This window comes from Acartia tonsa, chromosome 10, assembly GCF_053477335.1.
Source record: "Acartia tonsa isolate MP-2025a chromosome 10, ASM5347733v1, whole genome shotgun sequence".
NCBI classification, from domain to species: domain Eukaryota; kingdom Metazoa; phylum Arthropoda; class Copepoda; order Calanoida; family Acartiidae; genus Acartia; species Acartia tonsa.
Genome location: NC_137269.1, coordinates 15,117,284 through 15,145,079, shown reverse-complemented (window position 1 = coordinate 15,145,079; position 27,796 = coordinate 15,117,284). Strand labels below are relative to the sequence as shown.

The 27,796-nt window shown below is 30.7% G+C and overlaps 2 protein-coding genes across 7 annotated transcripts; both read right to left on the bottom strand.

Annotated features, from left to right (window-relative positions):
- Window positions 1–1,637: 1,637 nt before the first annotated feature.
- Window positions 1,638–24,168, bottom strand: step (cytohesin steppke). Of its 6 annotated transcripts, none has more exons than XR_013882948.1 (15): window positions 24,075–24,168; window positions 23,744–23,849; window positions 23,423–23,493; window positions 21,416–21,495; window positions 21,020–21,091; window positions 20,569–20,725; window positions 19,778–19,929; window positions 13,139–13,233; window positions 10,496–10,600; window positions 10,082–10,193; window positions 6,241–6,303; window positions 5,923–5,987; window positions 3,996–4,046; window positions 3,391–3,745; window positions 1,638–2,907 (listed from the first exon to the last, which is right to left on the bottom strand). XR_013882948.1 is itself a non-coding variant. In XM_080173707.1 (14 exons), the coding sequence occupies exons 2-14, from the start codon at window positions 23,833–23,835 to the stop codon at window positions 3,673–3,675; spliced, it is 1,188 nt and encodes a 395-aa protein (XP_080029833.1). In that variant the 5' UTR covers window positions 23,836–23,849; window positions 24,075–24,168; the 3' UTR covers window positions 1,638–3,672. The 6 variants fall into 6 exon arrangements, 1 of the variants encoding a protein (XP_080029833.1); XR_013882947.1 differs by having other exon boundaries at window positions 2,368–2,907; window positions 3,305–3,745; XR_013882949.1 differs by having other exon boundaries at window positions 2,368–2,962.
- LOC145329510 (putative small nuclear ribonucleoprotein Sm D1) lies at window positions 24,156–26,850 on the bottom strand. Its single transcript, XM_080173709.1, has 3 exons — window positions 26,733–26,850; window positions 26,087–26,211; window positions 24,156–24,998 (listed from the first exon to the last, which is right to left on the bottom strand). Exons 1-3 carry the CDS (start codon window positions 26,802–26,804, stop codon window positions 24,791–24,793), a joined length of 405 nt encoding a protein of 134 aa, XP_080029835.1. The 5' UTR covers window positions 26,805–26,850; the 3' UTR covers window positions 24,156–24,790.
- Between the last annotated feature and the right edge of the window lie 946 nt (window positions 26,851–27,796).

Genomic DNA, 27,796 nt, shown 5'->3' with positions numbered 1-27,796 from the left:
CTAGTCGAGATGGAACGCTTGTACAAATTATATATACCCTATATCCCTGAATTTAAAGAGAAATGCTCAAGCAAGCACAAATATTCCTTAGATAAATCCTTTCCAATCCATTGACATTTTAAATAGCGAAGCATTTCTACAACATGGAACTGTATGATTAAAAGGCAGAATCATTTTTTCAATTTGACAGATTCAAAGCAGATTTGAACTCATTAGATAATAGAAGGCCGTGTACGTTCAATTTTGGTCTCTTTAAGTCATTATTTATGAAAAAGTAAGATGACAAATCTTTTATAGTTGGTTTTATAGCCGTTATAATGGACATCATAATTATGTAGTTTTGAAAGTGTGCTCAAATATTTCTAGTTTCATGGTTATTACATATATAATATGTATTGTACAATACATCCTCAATATATTTGTGAGCTTTGCTTGATTGGGGTAACCATCCTTGTTAAGTAATATATAAAATCCAACAGTCTTTAACATATACATAAAGGAATTTTTAAATAAAAATAATTTTTAAAAAAATTTAAAATAGTATCTCAAAATACATTTTTCATAATCTATTTCTTTTGTACCATAGTTTGCCTCACAGGGTTTTGCGCGATGCCCACCAAGAATTTTTGACAGTGACACTGTCAACCCCATCGGGGAAAATAAAACTGGTTCTATTCTTAAAATTTTTCTTTTAATATCCGCGGAAAGCGACAAATAACTATTACAACTTGACATCCCCCTTTACTGTAAGGATGTTGGACACTAGTGAATTACTTGAAATGTCTCGTTAATATGTTTTTTACTGTTTATATAGAGATCATCTGAACCAAACTTTAAATACACAAAATACATTTATTCGTTAAATTCCCAGAAATCAAAATAATATTTTTTTAAAATTATTTTTATTTCTGCATCAGATTATATTTTATTGATATTTTAATATATTTTTTTCCAGTTTGACTGGAACCCAGTTCTGGGCAATACTAAAAATCGTTTGTATCGACCTAAACCGATTAAACTTGTTTAGGTTGACCTCTAAAAGTTGTTTGTGAACTAGGCAATTATCATATAATTTTTTATTTCCTATCTATAGAAATGTATAATAATTATTTCTTTCATCGTATTATAAACGGTTTTAATCTTATGATTGTACATTTTTATATTCGTAGAAAGCTGGATATAATACGATGCTAGACATAGATTTTTCGTATGGATGAGAACCGGTTCCTATCCACCGGATTCGATTGAATACGAGAAAATGAGATACGAAGGATCTTTTGGAATAAAAATCTCGATCCCAAACTACTTTGTTGCCGTCTTTCACTTTACAATGTATTCTCAATTTATTTTTAAAGTTCTGACTGTAAGCTTCGTGGCAGCAACCAAAATGTCAATGTAGCCACTGCATCCCACTTGTCAATCCATCATTTCCCCGAGCGGGTTTAGCAGCTGTAATTTTCATTGAAATAACTTAAATAAAACTAAAGTAGTAGTAGCAACAAACCGCGCGAATTTGAGAAAGCAAGGCGGTTTGGAGGATAAATCAGCCACCCTTCCACCCATATTCACCATCATCTATAGCCAACCCAAAGCCAGAACCTGCAAACCCCTGATTCTAACAGAGCAAATAACAAAAGGATGGTTAGTTAAATTTATTCACAAATTTATAATTATGATATAAATATAAATTTTTACTAGATTTTTTATTTTAACAGAATTTATCTTTTTTTTTATCGAAGCAGAAATAAGCAGCAAGGCCTTTTTCAAAATTTGTAAAGTTGCAATAGCTACTATAAAAATAAAATAGCCAAGAAACAATAGTAAACAAAGCGCGCAATGCACATAACGTGTGAATTTTCTGCACCCTGCATAATATATAAAGGTTTTGTAAAAACAATTAAACAATCCCTCACATCTCATTATTAACCCTACAAATTTGGTTCAAACATTATATTTTTCACGAGTTTTGCTCATTAAAGTTTTCGAGTTTATCTAGAACATATCTAAAAACTCGGATGTCTTTCATTGACTACAACTTATTAAGATTTTACATTTTTTGTTTTTCAAGTAAATAAATTTTAATTTAATAAATATCTTTATAATAATCTAATATGTTAATTCCATAAGTTTTTTGATTGTTTAACGGCAAAATTTAGGGGATCTTTCTAAATTTTAAAATAAATTTCGGGAAAAGCAATTTATTTTAGTGGGATGACACTGGAACTGTGGTACTCGGTAGTTGGCAGTTAATTCGATTTCAATGTTTGTTTGTTTTTTGATTTTGCAATTACACAAGCATTAACTAAATGAATTTTTGTAATGTTTGGACCATAACAGTGGAATCATTAATTAAAATGTGAAGCAATGGTTTATTTAACACCCTTATTTTCACATAAAATGCGCCGGATTAATGATAATCAAACATAGGCTGTCAATATAAGTGGAAGAGTTACTGGCGAAAAAGACCTTTAATTTAGTTCTGTAATACATAAAAAAGCAATTATGGAAATAATCTTATAATTATTACATTACAAAAATCTTTTGTTAAACTAATCTTAAAATAACTACATAAAATAAAAATAGAAAATATAAGAAAGCCTAATTTATCAAACAATACTGACATATTGCTTTAGTCTTCAATGTTACAATTAATTTTAGCACCTTCAAATATGCTTAAAAATATAAAGATTTTTTTTAAATTGCAAAATAAGGTTATTTTATATATATTTAAATTAGACAGTTATGAATAATGTAAACATAAATAAATAATGTTTTAGAGCTTTAAACTAAATAGGCGATAAAACATTAACATAATAATAAAATATTTATCTTCATTATTAAGTAGGTAACGAAATAAGTTTGGACGGGTTTTTAGTACAATCACAATATTCAAATATTTATCTGTGTCTTTTTGTTTTAATAGTTTGACCAAGTTTTACATTATTTCTTTTAGCTTAATAAACTAAAATACCAGCAGCTTCGACGTGTTGGGGGATTAGGATTTAAACCCCATCCCATTTTTAATAAGACTTTAAGCTATTTTTATTCTTACCTATTTCCTGCAAAATCCAGAATAATGGCATATATCCTTTCAAGGACATAAACCTTATCGATTTGCAAGCTAATATTTATGTCCGAAACTTTCGTACAATCTACAATGAAAAGTAGCTTGCTGTCTGTCACATCGTGAAAAATAGGGATGATATTAAGTGGAAAATTGTCTAAACGATGCGAAAAATGTTTTTTTTTAGTATGCCTTAGAACTAGTTTATTCAGCAAAAAAGAATCTGATTAGGAGCCATACAGGAAAATAAATTTTTAATCAACTAGGCACATGTAAATTATAATAACTTAATAATACTTGGTTAGTAAATTTGGAAGACTAAATACCTATAAGTACCAATAAATAACTCACAGATTACACATTCAGAAATTTTAAAATTGACATTTAACATATTTTTTCTTGGTACGATAAACAGATTTTATTCTTAAGTTCAATATTAGGAAATGTTAAATTAAGATTAATTTTTGAGAATTTTGAAGTCAACTTAAATAAAAAATAACAATTTAAATTGGGTACTCTACCATTTAACAATCTTATAGAAGACAATGTTTGAGAACTCTAGATATGGACTTATGTACAAGCTTATGATGCCTGTATAAGGTTTGATGCTACATCTTAGACTGGGCTTTCTTCTTTCTAACATTCAACATATCATAAAAGGGATTGTGACTAATACTTTGCCTAAAATTAAGGAACATATTATTTATTAGGTATTAAATTAAATAACTTTTATGTACGTAAAAAAAACATTAAGAATCCATTGGCTTGTACGATACTCTTACTTGGATACAATAAAAAATGTTTCAGTAAAATTAGCTCCAAAAAAGCAAAATATATGAAATGGTGTTTTTTTTCTTTCCCTGATAACTAATTAAACCAGCCAAAATACCAAAGCTGGCCTGTTTTTAATATTATATATTATAATACTTACTGAATACATTTTATCCATTCATCCTTTTCGTCTTCTGTACTTGCTGACATTCTAAAATAATATGTGTGTACACTAATAATAAAGATTTGCTCTTAATACAGGGGTGTATATTCTGCACATGATTCAATTTTTCCCTTGCTACAATTCTTTATTTTTTTCCCCATCTAGTTTTTTCCACCAAGGGAGGGGGGGGGGGTGGAATAGAAAAATATGTTCTCGTTTTTATTCGAATCCAGTGGATAGGAACCGGTTTTCATCCAAACGAAAAAAACTATGCCTAGCAATAAAAAAATGTACAATCATAAGATTATAACTAGTGTTTTTAGCCGGTGCCTTCGGCACCTCGGGGCTAAAAAAAAACTAGCTTTAATCTTATAATTGCACATACTATATCCGCGGAAAGCTGTTTATAATATGATGCGAGAAATAACTATTAAGAACTTTATATTTTATCCATTTTATCCCCCCTTAAACATATTTTTCTATTTTTTTCCAAGGTCCCCCTCCTGGAAAAACTGTTTTCAGTTATCTTATTTTTACCTACATTTTTTCCCCTCTCCCTTCAGCAGAGTCAATTTTGCAGAATATACACCCCTGTCTTAATATTACTAAAATATGTCATTTTGAGATGATTAATAATCAATAATTCACACACATACAGGGATCAGATGGAACAAATGGCAATTAATTCAATTTTATAGTTCAAACTAAATAATCGTCAAATTAAGATCTAGAAAAATCAAAGCAGGATAGCTAAAACAAACTTCTAAAAGATTTGGATAATCAGAAATAAGTTACAAGGGTTAAAAGAAAATATTTAGAATTAGGTTCCCCTGTCTTATTTTAAATAATTGTAATTGGTCATAAAATGTATGTTATTAAAACTCGACAATTTCTTTCAAAATAATAACAAAATAGGGGTTGATTACAAACAGAACAAGGGACTGATTGCTTAATTAGGGCGTGAAAAGAAGAAGTCATGCCTTGCCAATTTCAATTTAAGGGGGGGGTTTTGACATTTTTCTACACCCCTCTACTGCAAGCCACTGTAATTAGCTTTATTTTGTTCAGTTGAAGTCAACTACTTGAAAAATAACTTCTTAGCTGCATTCTATGCAATAGTGTCGCAAACCTTAAGATTATTAACAAAATACGAAAAGTTTCATTGTTTCTAGTTTCACTAATATAATAATATTCACTAACTATGTGTATTTCCTATTAAAAAGAACTATAGACAAAAATTTTGTTTAAAAAGTTAACATACATTTGTATCGCTTTAATACTGTTTCTAACTAAAAACCCACAACCTTTACGGATTTTTTGAGCAACCTACCCCTCATTTTTTCAAAATTTAATCTGAAACTATTGTTCCCTGTTTAATTTTAGGCATTGCGATCGAAGCCCTGTGGAAATTTTGTCTGTTTTTACTCCCAACATGCTATGCTCTGCCTCCATCCACGTTCTGAACAAGGAGGGGGGGAGCATATTTTGTTAAGCGATGTACAGCGGCGAGAACGGCAAAAATAGAAGCAAAAACTCAACAGGCCATCACTAAAGGAGAAAATTAAGGAGCGGGAGGGCTTCGATCCTGATGCTACAAATATAAAATATGCCTAAAATTGAACAGGGAAGAATAGTTTCATGTTAGATTTTTTTAAAATAATGTTTTTGTTGCGGACAATCCTTTTAAGCTTTGTTTTGGGATTTAATTATGGAAAATAAGAAATATTGGGTTAAAAAATATCAGTCATATTATTCAAATAGCTCAAACCCTGTACTTGGTAAATTCTGTGGGAAAGAAAAGGTTGCATAATTAATAATGTAACTGCAAATTTGCTCTCTGACTCTTACTATTTCAAGTTATATTTTGCATCGTTCGTTGAAAGAAACCTTGTAGAGCAGCTGTGCTACAATGAGTTTAATTTACCTATAAACTGTGTGTTTTCCTTCCACCACTTTTCCTTCACTGTCTGTTTTGCAAGCTTTTATTACCTACAATACAAAATATTTTTAGAACACAAAATGATGTATTAGAGATTGTTACAGGGTATTTAAGAAAACAAGGGAAATGAGGTACATCAATTTGTCAACTTGCAGCATGAAGTATCAAATATATTATTTTGGGAACTTCTCCCTTACTAATAAAGATAATTGATTCACCTATTTAATTAATCTGTTATATCTAAAACTATACAATTCTTACACTAAAAACGACAAATATGTCAATTTTTTCTTTAAAACTTACCTCATTTCCGCTCGAGTAAAGTTCGAAGCAATGTTGTTTATTTCTGTCCTGTACTTCTCGTATCTAAACACAAATTCACCATAAGTAATAATTTAAAAAAAGTAAAAAAAATTGCACATTAAGTTTCATGAATAAATAAGTTTTTTTTGTAATATTGAAGTAGCTGCAATCCCAAAGGGATAATTCCACGAAGTTTATTTAAAGAGTTAAGGTACTTAGAGTAGTAAACTTTTTTATGTCTTAGTAGAATATATTAGGCATTGGATAGATAAGATTATTTGTTAAAAATTTTTTACATTGACTTAACCGAACTTTTTTTATTTGACAATATTTAAAAAAGTTAAAGTGATTTGCCACATAAATTACATGAGAATGATCTTTTTTTCCAAAAAATTTAAAAAAATTTATTCTGGTCAGAAAACAATATGGTCTAACATACTTAGATACTTTGTTGACTAATTTGAAAAAAAAATAATCAATTTAGACCAATTTTTAGCTCTACAGACGCAAAAATCAGGGTGTTTCAAAAATTTCTCAGGTGTCCAAATATAAAGTTACCTAGCCAAATTTACTTCATATGTGTTCTAAAATGGATGACATCCACTCTCAAGGCGAGAAATGGGCAAAATTCGTTTCCTGCCAGTGTCAAAAGTTCAAAAAACGTGTTTTGACATTTTTGTTGGGACACCCTGTAATTCTTGGTTTTTGTGATTTTAAAGACGATTTCTATGCTGTACCCATCTGGGTGATTAATGCCTTTTTTTCATTGTGAAAACACTACATTGAGAAAATGCGCGAAAAATCGGACTTTAAATGGATTTAAAAGGCTAAAAATCACCCAGCCCTTAGTTTTATGATCAAATGAAGGGGACTGGAAGTTTTTATCAAAATCTGAGACCTCATGCAGAAAATGTTTTTTTCGTAAATAATGAGCCAAATGTTTGATAGCATTTCGAATAAAAACGCTGGACATTTTTTTACTTTTTGTTTCAACTCAAGATTGTGAATAATTATTTTTTCGTTAATATATCAATGATTAATAGTGTACTTATTTATTCTCAAAAAAAAAATACTTAATGCCATAAATCTCATTCGTGCAAAGTCCCCTTTGAAAAAATTAAGTTAAATTAAAATAGTAGTAATCATCTAATTTGGTGAAGAAAAAATAATTGGGTGGTTTTTGGTCAGACAGGTGTCTCACATCATTTTTTTTAGGCACTACCTAATGTTTTTTAAGGGGGGGGGGGGTTAATGCAACCATTTCGTAATCAGTGAGCAAATGGAACTTAGAATTCGAATTTCCATCATGAGTAATCCTTGGTAGGTCTATTTTCCCTAAATCGAAGAACAAGTTGGAAAAGTAACGGCTATCGGCTCAGCCACTTTGCCATTTTTTGGATATCTATATTGCAAATTAGTCACGAAACCTATGTCCACATAATACTCTTTTCCACTCCAAAACGCCATTTAAAAAGTTGATTCCTACGTAATTGATGATGGATTTACCCTGAAAATAGGCAAAAAAAAAACGGCTAAACGGCTGAGCCGCCAGTCGTTACTTTTCCAACTTTTTGTTCGATTTAGGGATAATAGACCTACCAAGGATTACTCATGCAAAAGTTCAGATCGAAATTCGAATTCTAAGTGCCATTTGCTCACGGATTACGAGATGGTTGCATTACCCCCCCCCCCCCTTACCTCTTGGGTCAAAGCCCCTAGAGGCTAGGGGCGAACCCGCTTGTGTTACTAATAACACTACCATTTTTTCCTATTATATGATCAAATGCCCTACTGGATTTTTTGTATCTTTCAAGATCTGGCTAACCACTTAATTAATCGGGTTCTCATTTTAGGAAGCTTCAAATAAGTCACGGGATCGTATTAGGCTCTTATCATTTTTATTTTAATCTTGAAATGGCTTTATGCTTTTTTATTGCCCCCCCCCCCCCCCCTAGATGCTGGTGATACGACCGCAAGTATTTTAAATATTTCTTTGTTTATGTAACCTAGATTTAAATTGTAGCTAATGCATTTATTCAAAGAGCTTTATAATGATATATAAGCTACGCCAAAGATATTAGACCCGACAAAACAAATTTCACTTCATTTATCTGCTTCAAGTAAAATAGGCTTGGCAAGGAAAAAAAAAACGGACATAAATCATATTATCAGCTTATTTTTCGAAAATAATTAAGGCTGTATAAATGGAAAAGTGACATTTTAAATTAGATTAAAATGACTTGATTTTCTTATTACATCAGTAGAGTATCAAAAATAATCCAGGGGTGTATATTCTGCACAAGATTTATTTTTTTTCCCCTGCTACAAAATTTTTTATTTTTCTCCCCCCCCCCCCCCTAGTTTTTTCTCACCAAGTAGGGGGGAAATGGAAAAATATTGAAAGAACTCTATATTTTATTTATTTTATCCCTCCTACCACACATTTTTAAAAGTTTTTTTTTCACCAAGGACGGGGGGGGAAATGGAAAAAATATTTTCAGTTTTCTTAATTTTTACATTTTTTTCCCTCCAACCACTTATTTTTTATTTTTTTTCCCCCCCCCCTGAGCAGGGGATCCCATGTAGAATATACACCCCTGAAATAATCTAAAAACCTAATTCATAAAAGTTGTTATAATGGTAAGATTGATTACAGCAGCGTATCTATGTAGTTGTTATTTAAAAGGAACAAATTGAAACAATAAAAGAGAGGGAGAGTGGATAAAAAGAATAATTTATTAGAAATCCTAAATTACCCCGGGAAAGCTAAACAGAGACTCAGAGACAGGAATAAATGGATAGGACATGAGATATATTGAAACACTTGCGTACCTTACTTTTATAATAATAAAATAATAATAATACCGAGCCATAAGGAGCAGTTATAAAAAAAGTTTAAATTAAGTTATTATTGTTAAAAATGTCTCCTGTTTTATGAACTACTAAGAAAACTTTGCAAATTTGGCTATAAATGAATTTCAAGCCTTCTAGAATATTTTTAAATGTACAAATATAATAGCATTACTGGCATAAAAATTTAAAACTGTATGTTTATTATTCAGAGGAACGTTCACAAAAATTTAGAGAAAAGTACGTTTCCTAGAGTAGCTTCGCTAGAGATACAGCGACATCCTAATTTTGGATAATTTTTATTCCATTAAACCCTGAGGTACACTCACATACTCCTAACATTAATTTATCAATTTAAGAAGATTTGGTGGAAAAAAAGCAGAGCTTCATTTATCATGCTAAAGCTTTACAATCCACTTCACATATTGTTGGTATACAATACAATACTTTCTTACTAACAACTTATTCTACATTATTATACTTTTTATTTCAACATTTTTCAACGTGCTTTTCATACTTTGAGAGGATTTCCAGTCTAATAGTTGTTTCCAGATAACAACTGGGGAGGATATTTTGCAAAATTAACCCTGCTAAAGGGGAGGGGGAAAATATAAAAAATATGCTGTTGGGGGGAAAAATGTAAAATTAAGAGAATTGAAAACATTTTTTTCCATTTTTCACCCCTCCTTGGTAAAAAAAATATTGTGTGGGAGGGAGTATAATATGAATAAAATAAAGAGTTCTTAAAATAATTTCCCCTTCATTTCTGGAAAAAAAACCAGGAGGGAAAAAATATGAATTTGTAGATTTCTGTGAGGTTTATAAATAATTCTATATTTTAGAATTGCCTTGTTTTATTGATTTTTTTTGACAAAATAAGTAAACCTACGCTAAAAATAGTCATATTATAGTAACTGCCGCCATAAACACATTTAGGTAACACTGGCATTTAAACATTTTTAAGTAACGTGAATTAAAATGTTTTTGTTACCTTGATATTTTCTAAGGGAATAATTCCTCTGGGTTCTTTATCTGTTGTAAATTCAAAGTAGTACAAACAATTGTCGTTCAATATAAACCATCTTCGCTTCCAACTCTTGTACCTTAATATAGTTCATTATTATTATCTTTGTAAAAAATAGGCAGACATCATTTATTTATTTCTGACACATTTTTACTTTTAACTATTTACTAATAAGACTATGAGAGGCAAGCGAATCGCCTAATTCGTCCAGAATTTACATAGAAGAGTATCAGCATTGTCAGAAGTTTCGCAATAAACATAATTCCTAAATTGCATTACTCGGAAAGAATTCATGAATTGCCGTGAATTCATACGTCGTGTATTACAATCTTTTAGTGTTAATATTTGTTCATATTAGTAATAAGATTTAAAACAACTAACCTTCCTCCTTGCTTGCTAAGCCACCCTTCCTTGTCAGGATTGAAGAAAGTGTGCATCAAATCATTTCCATCATCCTCGGGAATTTTAAATGGCTCTCTTTGAATACTGAAATAAAGTAGTAAAGTTGCATTTATTAGGGTAAGGGGGGGGAGGGGTGCGGGCATAGACCGAAAGGGTGTTAATCCGGTAATTTTCGACCTACCTTCATAAAATGACCTTTATCTCCATGTTCCTTGCGAATGACAGAAAAAAAAGCAAATTTGTTCGTTATTAAAATGCCTACAAAAAAGTAAAATATGAAAATTTTAAGAGATTAATTTTAAGGGTACTTTTTGGGTCTCAAAGTCGGACGAGAAAAAAAAATGTGAAAATTTTTCAGTAGGTGTTTTAAGATCGACCTACACAAAAATTGGTAAGACCTAGAATTGATCCGTAAAAACCTTTTTGGCGTTCTCTCTCAAAAAATATTTGTAAGAGGATAACCACCTTTATAACTAAGAATTGCCCGCTCTTTCCAAATCCGTTGAGAGCTTTAAATAATGATAATATTTTTTTCAAAAATGACCAGACTTAGCGGTGGGGCATTTTCCAGTAATTTAAAAAAATACAAATTCATTTTATAAGGTCAATTTTCAGGTTTTCTTTGGTAAGATCTAAATTCAATATGTGCTTTTTAAGAATTAAGCCAAAAAATGAATAGAACAGGTTATTTTTATAAAAAAAAATTTATTTTTAAGAAAATTATTGCGAGAAATTTCTCGTCTTTAAAAAAAATGAATTTTGACATAGTATGAAAAGTCCGATCCTTATGTACATTTTTTTTGGATAATCCCTATAACCTATATTAATGATTATTTATGTTTGACTGACCGTTTGGCCGTTTTTCATCGATTTTTTTAGGTTGAAAAAACGTTACCGGATTTACCCCCCTGTGGGATATTACTCGGTAACGGCTTTGAGTCCAATTATGACAAACTTCTAAAAGTCCTAGGATAACGTCCTTTTGCGACCTGATAGTCTTTTCCGTTAGCTTTCTAATGGTCTTGGTTTCATTTGAAAATATTAATATTTACCCCATTTTTTCATAAAAGCGAAAAAATTACCGGATTAGCCCCCCCTCACAATATGTCTTTTGGAGAAAAAAAAATACATATGTAAAAATTTGAAGCACTTTGGACAAATATTATGCCCAGTAATTTCACGTTAATTTCTTTTAGGCCCCTGCATGTGGAGGCAGGGGTGTATATTCTGTAAAATTGGAGGATGGGGGGGATATGTTGTTGGGATGGAAAAAAATGAAAAAATTAAGAGAAATGATAACATTTTTTCCATCTCGCCTCCTTGGTGAAGAAACTAAACTAATGTGTATGATGGGGGATAATATACCTAAATAAAATAAAGAGTTCTACACCCCTGTAAGGAGAAAAAAAATTAATTACATCAGAACTATGGCTTCATGGTACTCCAAGAAAAGGTCTTGAGGAGTAGAATCAGGAATGTCAGACCCATTATTTAGCAATACATTAACCGATAAGAGTTTTTTTCACTCACTTTGATCGACATTTAAACGGACGGGAGGCGGACGTCCGATTAGGCCTTAGAAGATTACAAAAACTTAAAAAGTATTGTACTAGCAATACTAGGTAATATACACATACAGGGTGTTTCAATAGAAACGTATTTTTTAAAATCTTAATTATGCATAGAATATAAAACAATTATAAAAGTGCTTTATATATCTGGAAAACCTATTCTAACAAATTTATGTTTCAAATATTCAAAAATGATTTTTTTCAACAAGTTATGCCTTAAAATACGGTTTTCCAAAGTCCTTATTTTAAAAGATTTACAGATTTAATGATTGTGGAAATAATGCGCACGTTTTTAAAATTCGAAATGCGCGGCTTGTATTAATAGTAGAAAAACGTTATGCATGCCGTTAGAATCGTCATAAACTCTAGTTTTTGGAAATATAAGTACTATTTATGTGCTATTTGTAGTTTAGGAGCTACGTTGCAAAATGTGAGAAATGTTGAAAAGTTTTAAGTTTGGACATTTTACCACGTAGCTCCTATAATATACGTAGCACTGAAATGGTTTTTATATATCCAAAAACTAGAGTTTATGAAGATTCTAACGGTATGCATAACGTTTTTCTGCTATTAATACAAGACGCGCAATTCAAATTTTAAAAACGTGCGCATTTTTTCCACAATCTTTAAATCTGTAAATCTTCAAAATAAGGCCTTTGGAAAAACCGGTATTTAAGGCATAATTTGTTGAAAAAGTCATATTTAAATATTTGAAACATAAATGTCCCAGAATAGGTTTTCTAGATATATAAAGCATTTTGTATAATTGTTTTATTTTCTATGTATAATTCAGATTTTTAAAAAGACATTTCTATTGAAACACCCTGTACTATAGATCAAGTAAAAGTTTTTTTTTTATATAACTTACTCAGACGTATGGATGTACAAACGACATACGATTGAACGGAGTATAAGTAACAGGATCTGTGTCTGTCTGCACCGATATGGTTTTTCTTTACAATGTAGCTTCTCATAGGTCCTTAAATTTGTTCGTCTTTTGGGCTAATTTATTGTCAATTAAAAAAAAAAGAATTCATTTGATTAAGTTTACCTTTCATAAAGTGATACTAATAATTCTCTTGGTACATTTTCCCCATCATTAATTCCGCGGTTCATGTTGATAAACTGCTCCACTGATGGTTTGTCCTACAAATATTTAATATGATAAATAATATAAGATTTTGCAAACTGCTCTAGTTTGTCCATAGTTCATATCTATTTCTAATAAAGTAGTAAGGTTTTTGTCTATAGCTTAAGATTTCGATTACAGATTTAAAAAGAAAGAAAAGCCAACCAGTTAAATGGAGGAGAAAATTGTGTTTAAAGAAGAAACATTTGTTGCTAAAAGCAACTAATAACTTGTAGAGTAGATACGCAGAGGTCATATAACTATTTGCACAAAATTTGTTAAATCTATCTTTGTGATATCATCAGAGATAACACTTTTTATAAATATTGAAGTCTTACAGATTAGATGTAAGCCATACATAGATGAAACTACTGAAGGACAGAGCTGTTTCTTTAAAATTTTTCATATAAAATAATCGATAATACACTTTAGTAAGATTTATCAGCAATGTCAAGATTGATTAATTTTTTTATTTTTTTTATTAATATTTAAAGCATTAGCACTGTTGAGTTTTTAGTTTTATTTTCTGATATGTTGGGACTTGGCTTTTGTTCTATAGATTTTTCTTGGAGTATAATATTAGTACGAGTTTAGTTACAGAATTGCACAGCGTGATATTCTGGTTGGGAAAATGAACATTAGACAAGATGAATTATACTTTTACCCGGGGAATAAGGGATCGGACAATAGGCACGGCGGTAAATTTTCTTACCCAGACGTCTATGCATGTTATTTTGCAGTACATAAAAAAGTGGGCGATTAAAATCTTTAATGCATTTGAATTCTTCGATTAACATTAGTAGCATACTTTACCACTAAGATATGTTGAACTGTATTACATTCAATTGTTCCTATTCGTTGAAGAAATTGTTTTCTTGTTTTTTTTCATGGAAATAAGGGGGGGGGGGGAAAGTTTGTACAGTTATAGGAAATAAAATTCAGTATAAAAGTTTGGGAGGGCCGTGTGGGCTTGTTTTTATAGTTATCAACCTAATTCTTTTTGTAGGCTCTCTTATATGACTGGATGTACACATAAAACTTTGAAAATCGAATTTCGGCACTTTCCTTCTTGGGGCTTGTGGAGCACAAAAAAAACTTAAACGCTAAAAATATGAGTTCTGAGCTTATTTTTAAAGATATCAACCTGATTTTTTTTAAATAATACTTTTTTAACATAACTGAATCAACGAACCATTACAGATTTCATTTCGGGACTTTCCTTCTTGGGGCTTGTGGAGCACAAAAACCCCCCAATCACTAAAAATATGAGTTCTGAGCTTATTTTTAAAGATATCAACCTGATTTTTTAAAATAATACTTTTTTAACATAACCGAATCAACGAACCATTACAGATTTCATATTGGGACTTTCCTTCTAGGGGCTTGTGTAGCAAAAGATCCCCCCAAAACACTAAAAATATGAAAATATGAGTTCTAAGCTTATTTTAAAAGATGTCAACCTGATTTTCTTAAAATACTTTTTAGCATAATCGAATCAACAAACCATTACAGATTTCATTTGGGACTTTCCTTCTAGAGGCTTGTGGAGCAAAAGACCCCCAAAACACTAAAAATAAGAGTTCTAAGCTTATTTTTAAAGATATCAACCTGATTTTTTCAATAATACTTTTTTAACATAACTGAATCAACAAACCATTACAGATTTCATTTTAGGACTTTCCTTCTAGGGGCTTGTGGAGCAAAAGACCCCAAAACAACTAAAAATGAGTTCTGAGTTTGTTTTAAAGATGTCAACCTGATTTTTTTAAAGAAAACTTTCTTAACATACCTGAATTAAGGAACCATTACAGATTTCATTTTGGACTTTCCTTTTAGGGTCTAGTGGAGCAAAAGACCCCCAAAAACACTAAAAATATGAGTTCTGAGCTTATTTTTAAAGATATCAACCTGATTTTTTTTTAAATAATACTTTTTCAACGAACCATTACAGATTTCATTTTGGGACTTTCATTCTTGTGATTTGTGGAGCAAAAGACCCCCAAAAACACTAAAAGTATGAGTTCTGAGCTTATTTTTAAATATATCAACCTGACTTTTTTCAAATAATACTTTTTTAACATAATACTTTTTGGTAGTCTTTTGCCCCACTAGCTTCTAAAAGGATAGTCCCTAAATGAAATCTGTAAAAGTTACCAAGTTCGTTTATGTTAAAAAAGTGTTCTTAAAAAATCAGGTTGATATCTTTAAAAATAAGGTCAGAACTAATATTTTTAGTGTTTTGTGGTTCTTTTGCTCCACAAGCCCCTAGAAGGAAAGTCCCAATATTTTTAGTGTTTTGGGGGTCTTTTGCTCTAGTAGACCCTAGAAGGAAAGTCCGAAAATGAAATCTGTAATAGTTTCTTAGTTCGGTTATGTTAAAGTAGTATTATTTTTAAAAAATCAGGTTGATGTCTTTAAAAATAAGCTCAGAACTAATATTTTTAGTGTTTTGTGGTTCTTTTGCTCCAAAAGCCCCTAGATGGAAAGTCCTAAAATGAAATCTGTAATGGTTCCCTAGTTTGGTTATGTTCAAAAAGTTTCCTCAAAAAATCAGGTTGATATCTTTAAAAATAAGCTCAGAACTCATATTTTTAGTGTTTTTGGGGGTCTTTTGCTTCACAAGCCCTTAGAAGGAAAGTCCTAAAATTAAATCTGTAATGGTTCCTTAGTTCGGCTATGTTAAAAAAGTTTCCATAAAAAAATCAGGTTGATATCTTTAAAAATAAGATCAGAACTCATATTTTTAGTGTTTTTGTGGGTCTTTTGCTCCACAAGCCCCTAGAAGGAAAGTCCCAAACTGAAATCTGTAATGGTTCGTTCATTCAGTTATGTTAAAAAAGTAATATTTAAAAAAAATCAGGTTGGTATCTTTAAAAATAAGCTCAGAATGCATATTTTTAGTGTTTTTGGGGGTCTTTTGCTCCACAAGCCCCTAGAAGGAAATTCCCAATATGAAATCTGTAATGGTTCGTTGATTCAGTTACGTTAAAAAAGTATTATTTAAAAAAATCAGGTTTATATCTTTAAAAATAAGCTCAGAACTCATATTTTTAGTGTTTGGGGGTCTTTTGCTCCACAAGCCCCTAGAAGGAAAGTCCCAATATGAAATCTGTAATGGTTCGTTAATTCAGTTATGTTAAAAAAGTATTATTTTAAAAAAAATCTGGTTGATATCTTTAAAAATAAGCTCAGAACTCATATTTTTAGCGTTTGGGGGGTTTTTGTGCTCCACAAGCCCCAAGAAGGAAAGTGCCGAAATTCAATTTTCAAAGTTTTATGTGTACATCCAGTCATATAAGAGAGCCTACAAAAAGAATTAGGTTGATAACTATAAAAACAAGCCCACACGGCCCTCCCAAACTTTTATACTGAATTTCATTTCCTATAACTGTACAAACTTCCCCCCCCCCCTTGTATTTGCTTAAAGAATTAAAGAAAATAAATATCATAAATAACATAGGAACAAACACCCGTTCTAAGCCTAGAAAGTAGAACTCATATATCCGATGATAAAAACTGACTTGCTAAACATAGGACAAGATTAAACCTAGGAAACTTTTTACCAACATTTAGCAACAATTCATTAGAGAACACAATATCAAAACTATTCCACAGCTACTTCCAACAGATTTATTTACAAAGAAAATATTTTATATTTGGATAAAAGTGAAGTATCTCTTCAAATTCTAGTTAATTCCATCATTATGATTTTTGCTATTTGCTTAAATAGAGATAAAATCACAGAAAAATTTGTCTTCTAGGTTTTCTAAATTGTACTTAATTGTTGCAAGAATACTCGAGTTTGAAATCAATAGGACAATTGACTCGTAAGAGATAAATATATAAAAATGTAAAATATTAAAAAACAGCCTCAATCTTTAGGCCTAAGTAAGGCATTTTAATATCCCAAATTGTAACAAGTTTAGATAATGGCTGGGTTAAATTAACGGTTTGATTAGATCTAGGATAGTAATTTTCTTAACACCTATTTCTATGAAGCTGTATATTAACTTTTAACTTATTTAGTTTAGGAAATTATAACTTTTATCTGGTGCGTGTAAGTGTGTGTGATAACTTAGTCAGTGATAAAATATATCACAATTATCACAATTATCTAAACCTTCACAAATAACATTATCCTTGTAAAAGTTGTGTTAAAGAAAGTATAACTTTTTGTACAATTTATTAATATTTCTAATACATAATGTATGATAAATTATTAAGATCGATCTATAAATGCAGCGATCTACTCTTCCTAAAAATAATTTGGGTTGTGGGTTGGTGGGGGGGGGGGGGGGGGGGTGTAAAGATCGCGTAACTAAGGTAAAGGGTGTGCAAAAAAATGCGTAGATTTTTTTAATTTTAATTGCGCGGCTTGTGTTAATAGTAGAAAAATGTTACCGTTAGAACCGAAAAGAATTCTAGTCTATTTTTAGTAAATATAAAAACGATTCCTGTGCTACGCACAGTTTAGGAGCTACGTGTTAAAATATCCCAACTGACGTAAAACTTGACTTGCAAGTATATTAATAAATATTAGTGAATAGTTTGTGCAAAAAGAACTGCGCACATTATCAAATTTCAAATTGCTCGGCTTGTGTTAATAGTAGAAAAATGTTGTGCATACCGTTAGAACCACTATAAACTCAATTTATTTTTAAATATAAGAAAGGTACCTGTGCTACTAATAATCTAGGAGTTAGGTGTTAAAATGTCCCAAACTTTACTTGCAAGTCAAGCTTTAAGTAAGTTGTGACTTTTTAACACGTAGCTCCCTAACTTTACGTAGTAGAGGAATCGTTCTTATATTTCCAAACAATAGACTTCTTACCGGTTCAAACGGTATGTGTGACATTTTTTATTATTAACACAAGCCACGCAATTTGAATTTAAAAAATATATGCATTTTTTGCACACACTTATAATGGCCCGAATAAAAAAATGTTATTCATCATTAAATTACTGGAAATGTATTACTATCCGCTGCGCCCCAAGCATCTTGGTATTAAAAGGGGTAGTGAGTGGACAGAAAAATAACTATTCAATATAAAATCTAAAGTTGGAATAGCCTCAAACCATCCTGAAACCTATGTTTAGCTTCCATAAATGGAGTACTCTATTCTGTATATCAAGTTGTTTAGATCTTACCAAACAGTTTTTTTTTAAAACTTAATATTTAATTGATATGAAATAATAAGATGAAACCTATTGAGTTCTTACTAAATGTTTTACGGTGTAAAAAAATATTTTGAATTATTGTCCATCTAACTCATCTATATTTATTTCATATGCAATTTTTAAATACCAACAAAGAAAACCAGGCAAAATAAATAGTTATGACATTTATTTAGATATGACCTGTCAGCAGATGTTTTAAAGTGCTATAACTTTTAAATAACAGGGACAATTATTTCCACAAATAGCGCAAGCGCAACATTAATGAATCTTAAGGGGAATATATTAAGAGAGAGAAAGAGATAAGAAATAGAGAAAATGAAAATGTAAACCAAGATATCCACACAAATTCTAATTATAGAGTAGATGCGTAGGTGTTAGGAATAACTTTTACATTCTATTTAACATGTGTATTTATGGATGAAAATTTGCATTGAAGTGTCATGTTAAATAAAATAGATTTAAAGATAAGAAATTTGGTAAAAATATTCACATAATATACCTAGGTATCTATAGTAAATAAAACACATTTCAGCCAAAAAGGCAGTTAAGGATTGATCTGAAACCCAGGTTGGCCACAAGGCTTTTAAAAAATCCGTATATTTCCATACATATTAAAAAAATCTGTACATTTATCCGTACATTTCAGGGATAAGGGATGGGAAACCTGACCGAAAATTAGGTCTCAGCCTCCTTTTAAAAATGATGGGGCAACTTTTCTTTTTTGCCTATAAAATCAACTCATTTCCCCCAGTTCCTCATTGGCTGTAGGCCAATATCTAATAGCCTGAAACTTGCTTTTAGCATTAACCAATTCATTAATAACAAACGCGTCCCCCAGTTCATTATTGGCTAAATTAATTCAACCAAACATAAATTTCTGCTATTAGAAAGACAACAATGGAAACTTTCTGCTATTAGAATGACAACAATATATATGACGTTCAATCACATCAACTTATTATTAAATTTACACATTAATAAATGTCCATATAGCAAAACATAAACCTGGAAACCTTACTTTACAAAGGGTATCTACAGAAAAAAATTTATGTGGCTTTCATTAAAACATGCTTAAAAATAATTTTAAAAACTCAAAACGGTAAAAATCAGAAGGAGCGGTCTGGTTGCCAATGTTGTTAAATGGCCAATCATACCTGATAGTTGGAGGAATTTAAACTGAGAAAATCTTATCTTTATCTCTTATACCTAAACTCTGATTATATCTACATATCGTTATCTGACTGTCTGACGTACCGACAGGATCGACCTTATAAATAGAGTAACTTGCTCAAATAAAAACACTAGGTCATCAAACGAACAATACCGACTATCAGACCGACACAGCTGATTTTTGAGTGGCTTAATACGAAAAACAAGAATTACCTTAACACTTGGATTGTGAAGGCTGGTATTCAACATAATAATAGCAAAGGATAGAACATAGCAAGTGTCAGGATTGGTAAAAATATCCGGATTTAGCTGGCAGTAGCGGGTAGCAAATGTCTCCATCATACGGTCAATCTTTTGAGCCTCACCTAATAACATTAAAAGTGGCTTACAATCTAATTTTAAATTATTGGATTTCTTTTTAAAAGTTTTTTCACCAAGGGGAATGGAAAAAATGTTTTCAGTTTTCTTAATTTTTACATTTTTTTCCCTCCAACCACTTATTATTTATCCCCCCCCCCCCCCTGAGCAGGGGATCCCATATAGAATATACACCCCTGGTGTACTTTCATAATTTACAGCATTTATTTATGTTTTGACGTGTTATTTTATTTGAACTTTTGAACTCAACAAAACATTTGATGATATTTCGTCAAATAACGCTCAACATTTCAAAGTATTTTTCATATAAAACCATGGTGAAACTTGATTTTTTAAATCGATATAATGATATTACACAGAACCCTAGTATATTCACAAAAAAAAAAAACATTTAGAATCACTGCTTGAAGGTGCTTAGAATCACTTGCTCTTGTTCGTAGTCCCCTTTCAGTGGTGTAATTCGTTTTTCCATTGCACTGAGGTTTTGGTTTCAAAAAGTGTAACATTTACCCCCCCCCAAAAAAAAAATTGTGAAATGTGAGATGTTAATAAGTTAATAACTAATTTTTCTAACTCTTTTTGCAAATGTTTCAACCCCCCCCCCCCCCGCAACAATATTTGCTTACCTGGAAGCCTAAAACTCCATAGAAACTGCCTGAGTGCCTCCACAAGGATAAGATCAGTGAAGTCATGAAGTTCAACAAATGACCTAAGTACAGCTTCGTTGAAATCATGTTTTTCTCCGAGATAGTCTCCTATGGCAGTTTTGTTCAAGCCTTCCTCCTAAATTATTTTTAATTGTGAATGCTTTGCACTTTTACATTCTTTCTATTTTACATGATGAATAAATGCCAATATTCACGGAGGAGGACAAGTTGAACATTGAGAATTACTACCTATTAAGTTCAAATGCGTTTCGTGGAACTATCCTTTTTAGTAGACAAGCTACTTTGTAATTCACTTTGTCTATCTCTCTATTTCAGATAGAATGCTTATTTATTATAGTGTTAAAATTAAGATATCCCTATCAAATGAGCAAAAGCATTCAGTAGTTTTCTCGGTATATTTAAGCTTTACCTTGTAAAGGAATTGAGCCACAGCCTCTGGAGTTTCTTTTAGCAAATCTTGTTGAATTAAAAACTCTATTCCCTAAAATTAAAAGGTTACGTGATTATATTATTTTATTATTAAGATCCCCAGGAAAACAATAAACATGTAAATAAGTGTGAAAATTTTTGGAGTATCTTTAGTAAAAAAAAAGAAATGGGCAATTTTAAATTATTTGACAAATGTTATTTTTCACATAAGGAGAAGCAAACTATGCAGATTTTAAGGGGTGTATATTCTGCACAAGATTTATTTTTTCCTCCGGCTGCTAATCATTTCTTCCCCCCTCCTCCCCCTATTTTTTTCCCCAAAGCTAAGTGGAAAATTGTTAATGGTTAAGAAATAAAAATGTCGAAGGAACTTTGCCTTTTTATGGTCCATGTTAAATTTCTTTTTGGCCATGGCTAAGTTTTTCTGTTTTGCTCCTTCCTCTGTGTCCATCCCATCTAAATAGAATATTATCAAGAGTGTCATAAAATGTCAAAAAAATAGGAGTAAAAGGAAAGGGGATAGTTTTTCCTTGTGTTATGATTTGTTTTTCTATTGATTTGATTATGTGCAGAATTGAAGACTGACTAATAATAGATATTTAATTTTCATTTTAAGAAAATCCAGGGATAAGGGATAGGAAACCTGGCCATGAATTAGGTCTCGGCCTGGTTTTGAAAGGGATCATGCAACTTTTACCATTTGCCTAATTTAATGACCTTACTGGCGGACGGCTCATATTGGCTACCGCTCTAAACCAATAGTGTTCTGTGATTTGGGCTTGTTTTGTTTTGGGTGATTGGTTGATACAAAACAAGCCCAAATCACAGATGGCGGAAATTTTAGAAGCAGACAATATTAGAAAAAATAATGATTTCGTCTGCTACGAAAAAATAAATATAAATGGTGTTAGATCACATTAGTTTAATTATTAAATCTGCTTAGAGTTAAACATTAAAAAAGGGCCACATAGAAAAAACAAAAATAACGGGATTATTTTTTTGGAAAGAAGGTAGCTACGAATTTTCATTTGGTAGTTTATAAATTAGATGTTGTATTTTGAATTTTAAAAATTTAGTACGGAGTTGATACAACACCTTCACCCTAATTTTTGTACAATACAACACAGTACAGATATATCATTACATTATATCCAGTATAGTATGCAAAGAACTTGATAGAATGTTACCCAAGTGCATATTTATTTATTTATTTTGAATTTTAATTAGCAATGAAATTTTCAAATAAAATTTTTACTCATTAATAAAAATGCAAATAATACAAACTAAAATCTGTCTGAGGGAAACCCAACGATAGCTTTCTGACAGTTCAAATTACCAAAGTAAAAGATAAAAAATTTTGGGAGAGAAAAAACTTCATTTTAACAAAAGCCATTAATATATAGGTTTATAAAAAGTTATGTTTTTTACTTTAAACTAGCTACCTGAATTTGATTCTATACTTTATCTACACACACACACACAGCTTTTTCATTAGCATTTTATACGAACCACTGCGCTATCCCAAAACTGGTTTATTAGGCTAGAAATAGGCCTAGGCTTGAAATAGGCCTGAAATAATATTTTCCTACGTTTCCCATCCCTTATCCCTGAGAAAATCCAGGATATAACTTAGAAGAGTTTGGTATTAGCCAAACTCTTCTAAATATGTTACTTTTAATTCATGGTTTCTTCATGTGGTATATTAATATTTAAAATAGTTTTTCAATATAATAATCTAGATTATTTTTATAACACTCTTGATCTCAAAATAATATAAATACTATTGATTTTTTTAAAGAGGACTATCCACGAACAAGAGCACGTGATTCTAAGTACCTTCCAGCATTGAACCTGAGTATTTTCTTTCAAAATATAATAGGTCACTATTAATAATTAATATATTGACGAGAAAATTTATGTTTCACCACTTCAAGTTGAAGAAAAGTAAAAAAATGTTCAGGTTTTTTAGTCAAAATTCAATCAAACGTTTTGTTGAGTTCGGGGTGTCTTTAATTGTCCATGTTGTCAAATGATAAAAATTTAAAAAAGTTAAAAGCACATTTACTATATCTCCTATAGTATGTTTAAATTAATGCTAGTATGGATTAATTTACAATCAATATAACACGAGTATTCGTATATGTATCATCAAATATCCATTTTATTAAAAGAATTAGCTTCATCAAAGTTTTCAAAATCAATTAAAATACCTAAAAAAATATGGTGAAACATAAATTTTCTTGTTAATACATTAATCATATAGGTGTGACCTATTATATTCTGAAAGAAAATACTAAGGATCAATGCTGGAAGGTACTTAGAATCATGTGCTCTCGTTCGTGGATAGTCCCCTTTAGATTAAATGCCAGTATCAACTACTTACCAATATCTTGGGAAATTTCTGCAATTTCATCTTTCAGTAAGTTTATTTCTAACAATAATTCTTGTTTTCTCCTGAAGTATTGAGAATTATGAATAATTAAAGTGTATATTTCATTAACTCCTATGATTTGAGTTTCATCTATTTTTTAAGTTTTTACAGAAAATAAAGAATTGATATTTTCTACACAAAAATAACGAAAGCTAGTGCACAGCCTCTTAAAGTACATTGGTACAATTTGGGAAATAAAATAACTTATTTTTAAATCAAAGTTGAGTCCTCGAATTTATGCTTCAAATGAAAATATATTTATTTATTTTTGACCTCCTAATGTCAGCCAATAGCTGTCTCTCATCTTGGGTCAGATCCGGGTAGGCAACAGCCAAAGCTTCAATATCCACTGCACTCATCCTCATTATCAGATTAATAGCTAATACAAATATGTAATTAGGAACAACATTTCTTGAAATCGATTTTATTTCGTTCGCTTTGTGTAGATTTTAATTATTTTCAAGACATGGTATTACAAGAGGACAATTAGGTGGATTCGCATTGTTTTTGAGCAAAATCCCACAAATTTTAGTAATATATTTCTGTAAGTAATTAGTGGATAGAATTGTTTTCAAAAAACTTTAAAACATTATACGGTTCGTACCTTATTAGAATAAGTATATTTTTTTCATAATTTTAAAACGTTGTGTGAGGCAACTCCTTCGCAGAAAACACTAAAATCACATTTTGTTTAATCTGAAAAAAATATGTACATTAACTTAGGACAAAAATTGTACGATATTATCATACTGTGACCAGGCATGATCTTAAATACAAAATCAACAAATTACAAAGAAGGGATTAGAATATCAAAAAGGGAGATGAGCCCAAATACCCAGAAAAGTAAATTAAATAAGTCTAAAAAGAATAGACGTGTTTATTTTTTTAAAATTCAAAATTAGAATGACCCTTTACAGACGTTTTTATCCCAGTTGATTTTACTCGCGCTTGTTTAATAAAATATATAATGAAGATTAAAATTGTTAAATTTTCAAGTACTTTATTGAAATATTTTACATTATATTTTCTAAATACAGCATGAGTAGTATATGTAATGTGTTGGTGAATTACAGAAAAAAAAACACAGGTAGAACAAAAAGGTACAGAATATTTTGCTTATGAATAATACCCAATTTTAGGTTCTGCTTTTCTCTTATTATATAATCATGATAACTTTCATATACACGTTAAAAACAAACAAAAGCACCTCCGAGTGTTTTTCATACAAAACAATATGTAGCCCAATCACACAAAGATGTTTTAGTTAAATTTAAATAGTTGCAGAGCAAAACTGAGATCAAAAGCAAGATGAGGTTAGATTTATCTTCTTGGTGGTCCACCACGTGACCCGCCGCCACCACGGGGTCCTCCTCTACCTCTGCCGCGACCTCCACGTCCACCACCGCCGCCACGGGGTCCACCACGGCCGCCACGGAATCCGCCACCTCCACGTCCACCCGCTCTCTTCTTTGGTCCGTCATCAATGAGCATGTTTTCAAGTGGCAGTGACTCGGGAAGAATGTAATATCTGAAATAGTATATAACCTCGTTAACACAGGCATATCTAATGAAAAATAGATATTTTTAAAACATTTAGAAAAGCTTCTATTTTTCGAGTAATGCAATTGGTTTTAAAATGACAAGTGGAATAATAATACAATCTGCATAAAGCCTTTTTAGGGTAATTTAAGGGGGGGGGGGGGGGGGTTAATGCAACCATCTCGTAATCAATGTATAAATGGCACATAAAATTCGAATTTTGATCTGAAATTTTGCATGAGTAATCCTTGGTAGGTCTATTTTCTCTAAATCGAACAAAAAGTTGGAAAAGTAACGGCTAACGGCTTAGACGTTTAGCCGTTTTGAGGCTTTTTTTAAGGGCAAAACCACTACAACACCACTAAACTTTTTAAAAATTTCAAGTACCAGCTGTTTAACAGCTAGAATCGACTAAATAGGCTGGTAGAAGCTATAAAATGCCAAGAGTATCATTTTTAGACCGAATAATGTAAGACTATCATTCAAAAAGTTGATTCCTCCGTAATTAATGATGGATTTGCCCTGAAAATAGCTAAAAACCGACTTAACGGCTGAGCCGCCAGCCGTAACTTTTCCAACTTTTTATTCGATTTAGGGAAAATAGACCTACAAAGGATTACTCATGCAAAATTTCAGATCAAAATTCGAATTCTAAGTGCCATTTATACATTGATTCCAAGATGGTTGCATTAACCCCTCCTCCCCCTTATTTCTCTAAGAATACATTATTTTAAATGAAAAAGTTCGAGTTCTATGAATTATTCTCAAAATAGCATCGATCAAATAGTTTGTAAGTTTCAAAGTAAAAACAAATCATGGCAAAACAATATATAATGTTATACAAGGCAATAGTCCAATGATCACACAAGTTGTCACCTTGTTTTTTCATATGTCCGAAATAGACTTACGTGTTATGTCTAATAACTATATTTTACAAAAACCTAGTAGGTAAGTTATATTCAATAAAATAAATACATAACATAAAAATGTTCACGTTCGTGTATTTTCCCCTTTCAAAAAGTACTATTTTTCGAAATGATAATTTTAATGTGGCTATACGCTTGTTTATAAGTTTACCTGACATTATTGCCACGGATTGAGAGCTGTTCTAAAGAGACAGGATCACGATTTTTAATTGTCATCTTGACATTCTTGAGGTGAGTGTTCATAGCAATGTCAACTCCGGTAACGGTTCCGTGCACCTGAAAACAACGAATTAGTGACTGTTTATACAATATGAACATTTATGTCTAAAAGAAACTGGAGAAAACATGTCGGCATTTTAAAAAATCAAACAAGAGATCAATTTTAGATATAAAATGTATTGTTAGGAAAACGATTCTTGCAATTCAATTAAATTAGAAATACTAAATAATACATAGGTATAATCATTAAAAGTGGTCAACGATTTCTATATATGAAGGTATTATCCAAGAATAGGCGCAAGCTGTTACAGAAATGATAGTTTTTGGTAAAGAGGATAAATAGCTGGATGTACTAGGTATCGATCAAAAGCCACATGCTAGAACTTAACAAATAAAGTTGAATAATAGTCGATCGTATCTCGTTTTATATAGTAAATCTAGAATTATGTACATTGCTTACATTTGGTGAAAAATCGAATTTTATTGGGTAAACTTGTTTCTATAAAACATACAATTATGTCGTAACAAAAAAAATTAGGAGTTTAGCCATTGAATGCTTAAATTAATAGAATTATAACCTGGGTCCCATTTTTAAGCTCGACTGTAACAGTCTCTGAAGAAAGTTTCATTAAAAACCGAACCAACTTCATTTTGTCTGAAACAATGAAATCATATTTTATGAATATATGAACAGAACAAAACTAAACAGAAATAAACCTAAAACTAAATAAACAAATAATTTTGATAACACACACAAATCATAAAATACAATATAGAAGGTAGATTTTGTAATTAAGCAGTAACATCTTATCATTATCAAATAATATAAAAACAGACAGGCACTTTTAATTATAATTAAATACAAATCCAATTCACTTTTAAATAATTATAATATTATTTACACAATTTTTCTTAAAAATGTAAAAAAAAAAAAACGAAAAATGCTTTAATGTGTGCCGTGCGGCAGTACTTCGGTAAGAAAATTTGAGAAATAAAGGGTAGGTGATAGGGTATGGGGGATATTCGAAGAGCGGGCACATAAAAATGGAGAAGACACAAATGGAAATATTTTCTTTGTAAAAGGAGAAGGAAGGAGGTATTGTAGTGAGGAGAGGTAGAGAAGCGTGATGAGCGGTAAACACAGGCTTCAAGTAAATACAAATTTATCTTTCAATTTGAATAAATAATTTTTATTTATTTTTATTATGCTTTTATCTAAAAAAATATTTGTTATTCGTGGCTGCGGCAGTGAACCAAAATAACAGGATTATTTTTTTTTATAATTGAGATCCTGACTAGTATCATATATGAAAATATTTGATTTTGAAAAAGCCGAGAACTATGGACGCGGCAATGTTTTCTATGTCAAATGTCGTCTTTATAAAAGAAAAATTTTGTATTTTAACTTTTTATTATATTTTAAAATATAAAAGCCTAAAAAATGATAATAAAATTATTGACCTTTTTTATAAGGTTAAACAATGTATATTTTTTTATTTTTGTTGTTTAAAGTATCATTTGTAAAAAATGAGTAGGGAAAATCTGACTAGAGAAAATATGTCTATTTATTTAGAATTTTGTCTGCTTGTGTTGTGCCAACATGTGAAAATTAAACATTTATTATTTATATTTTCATTTTTAT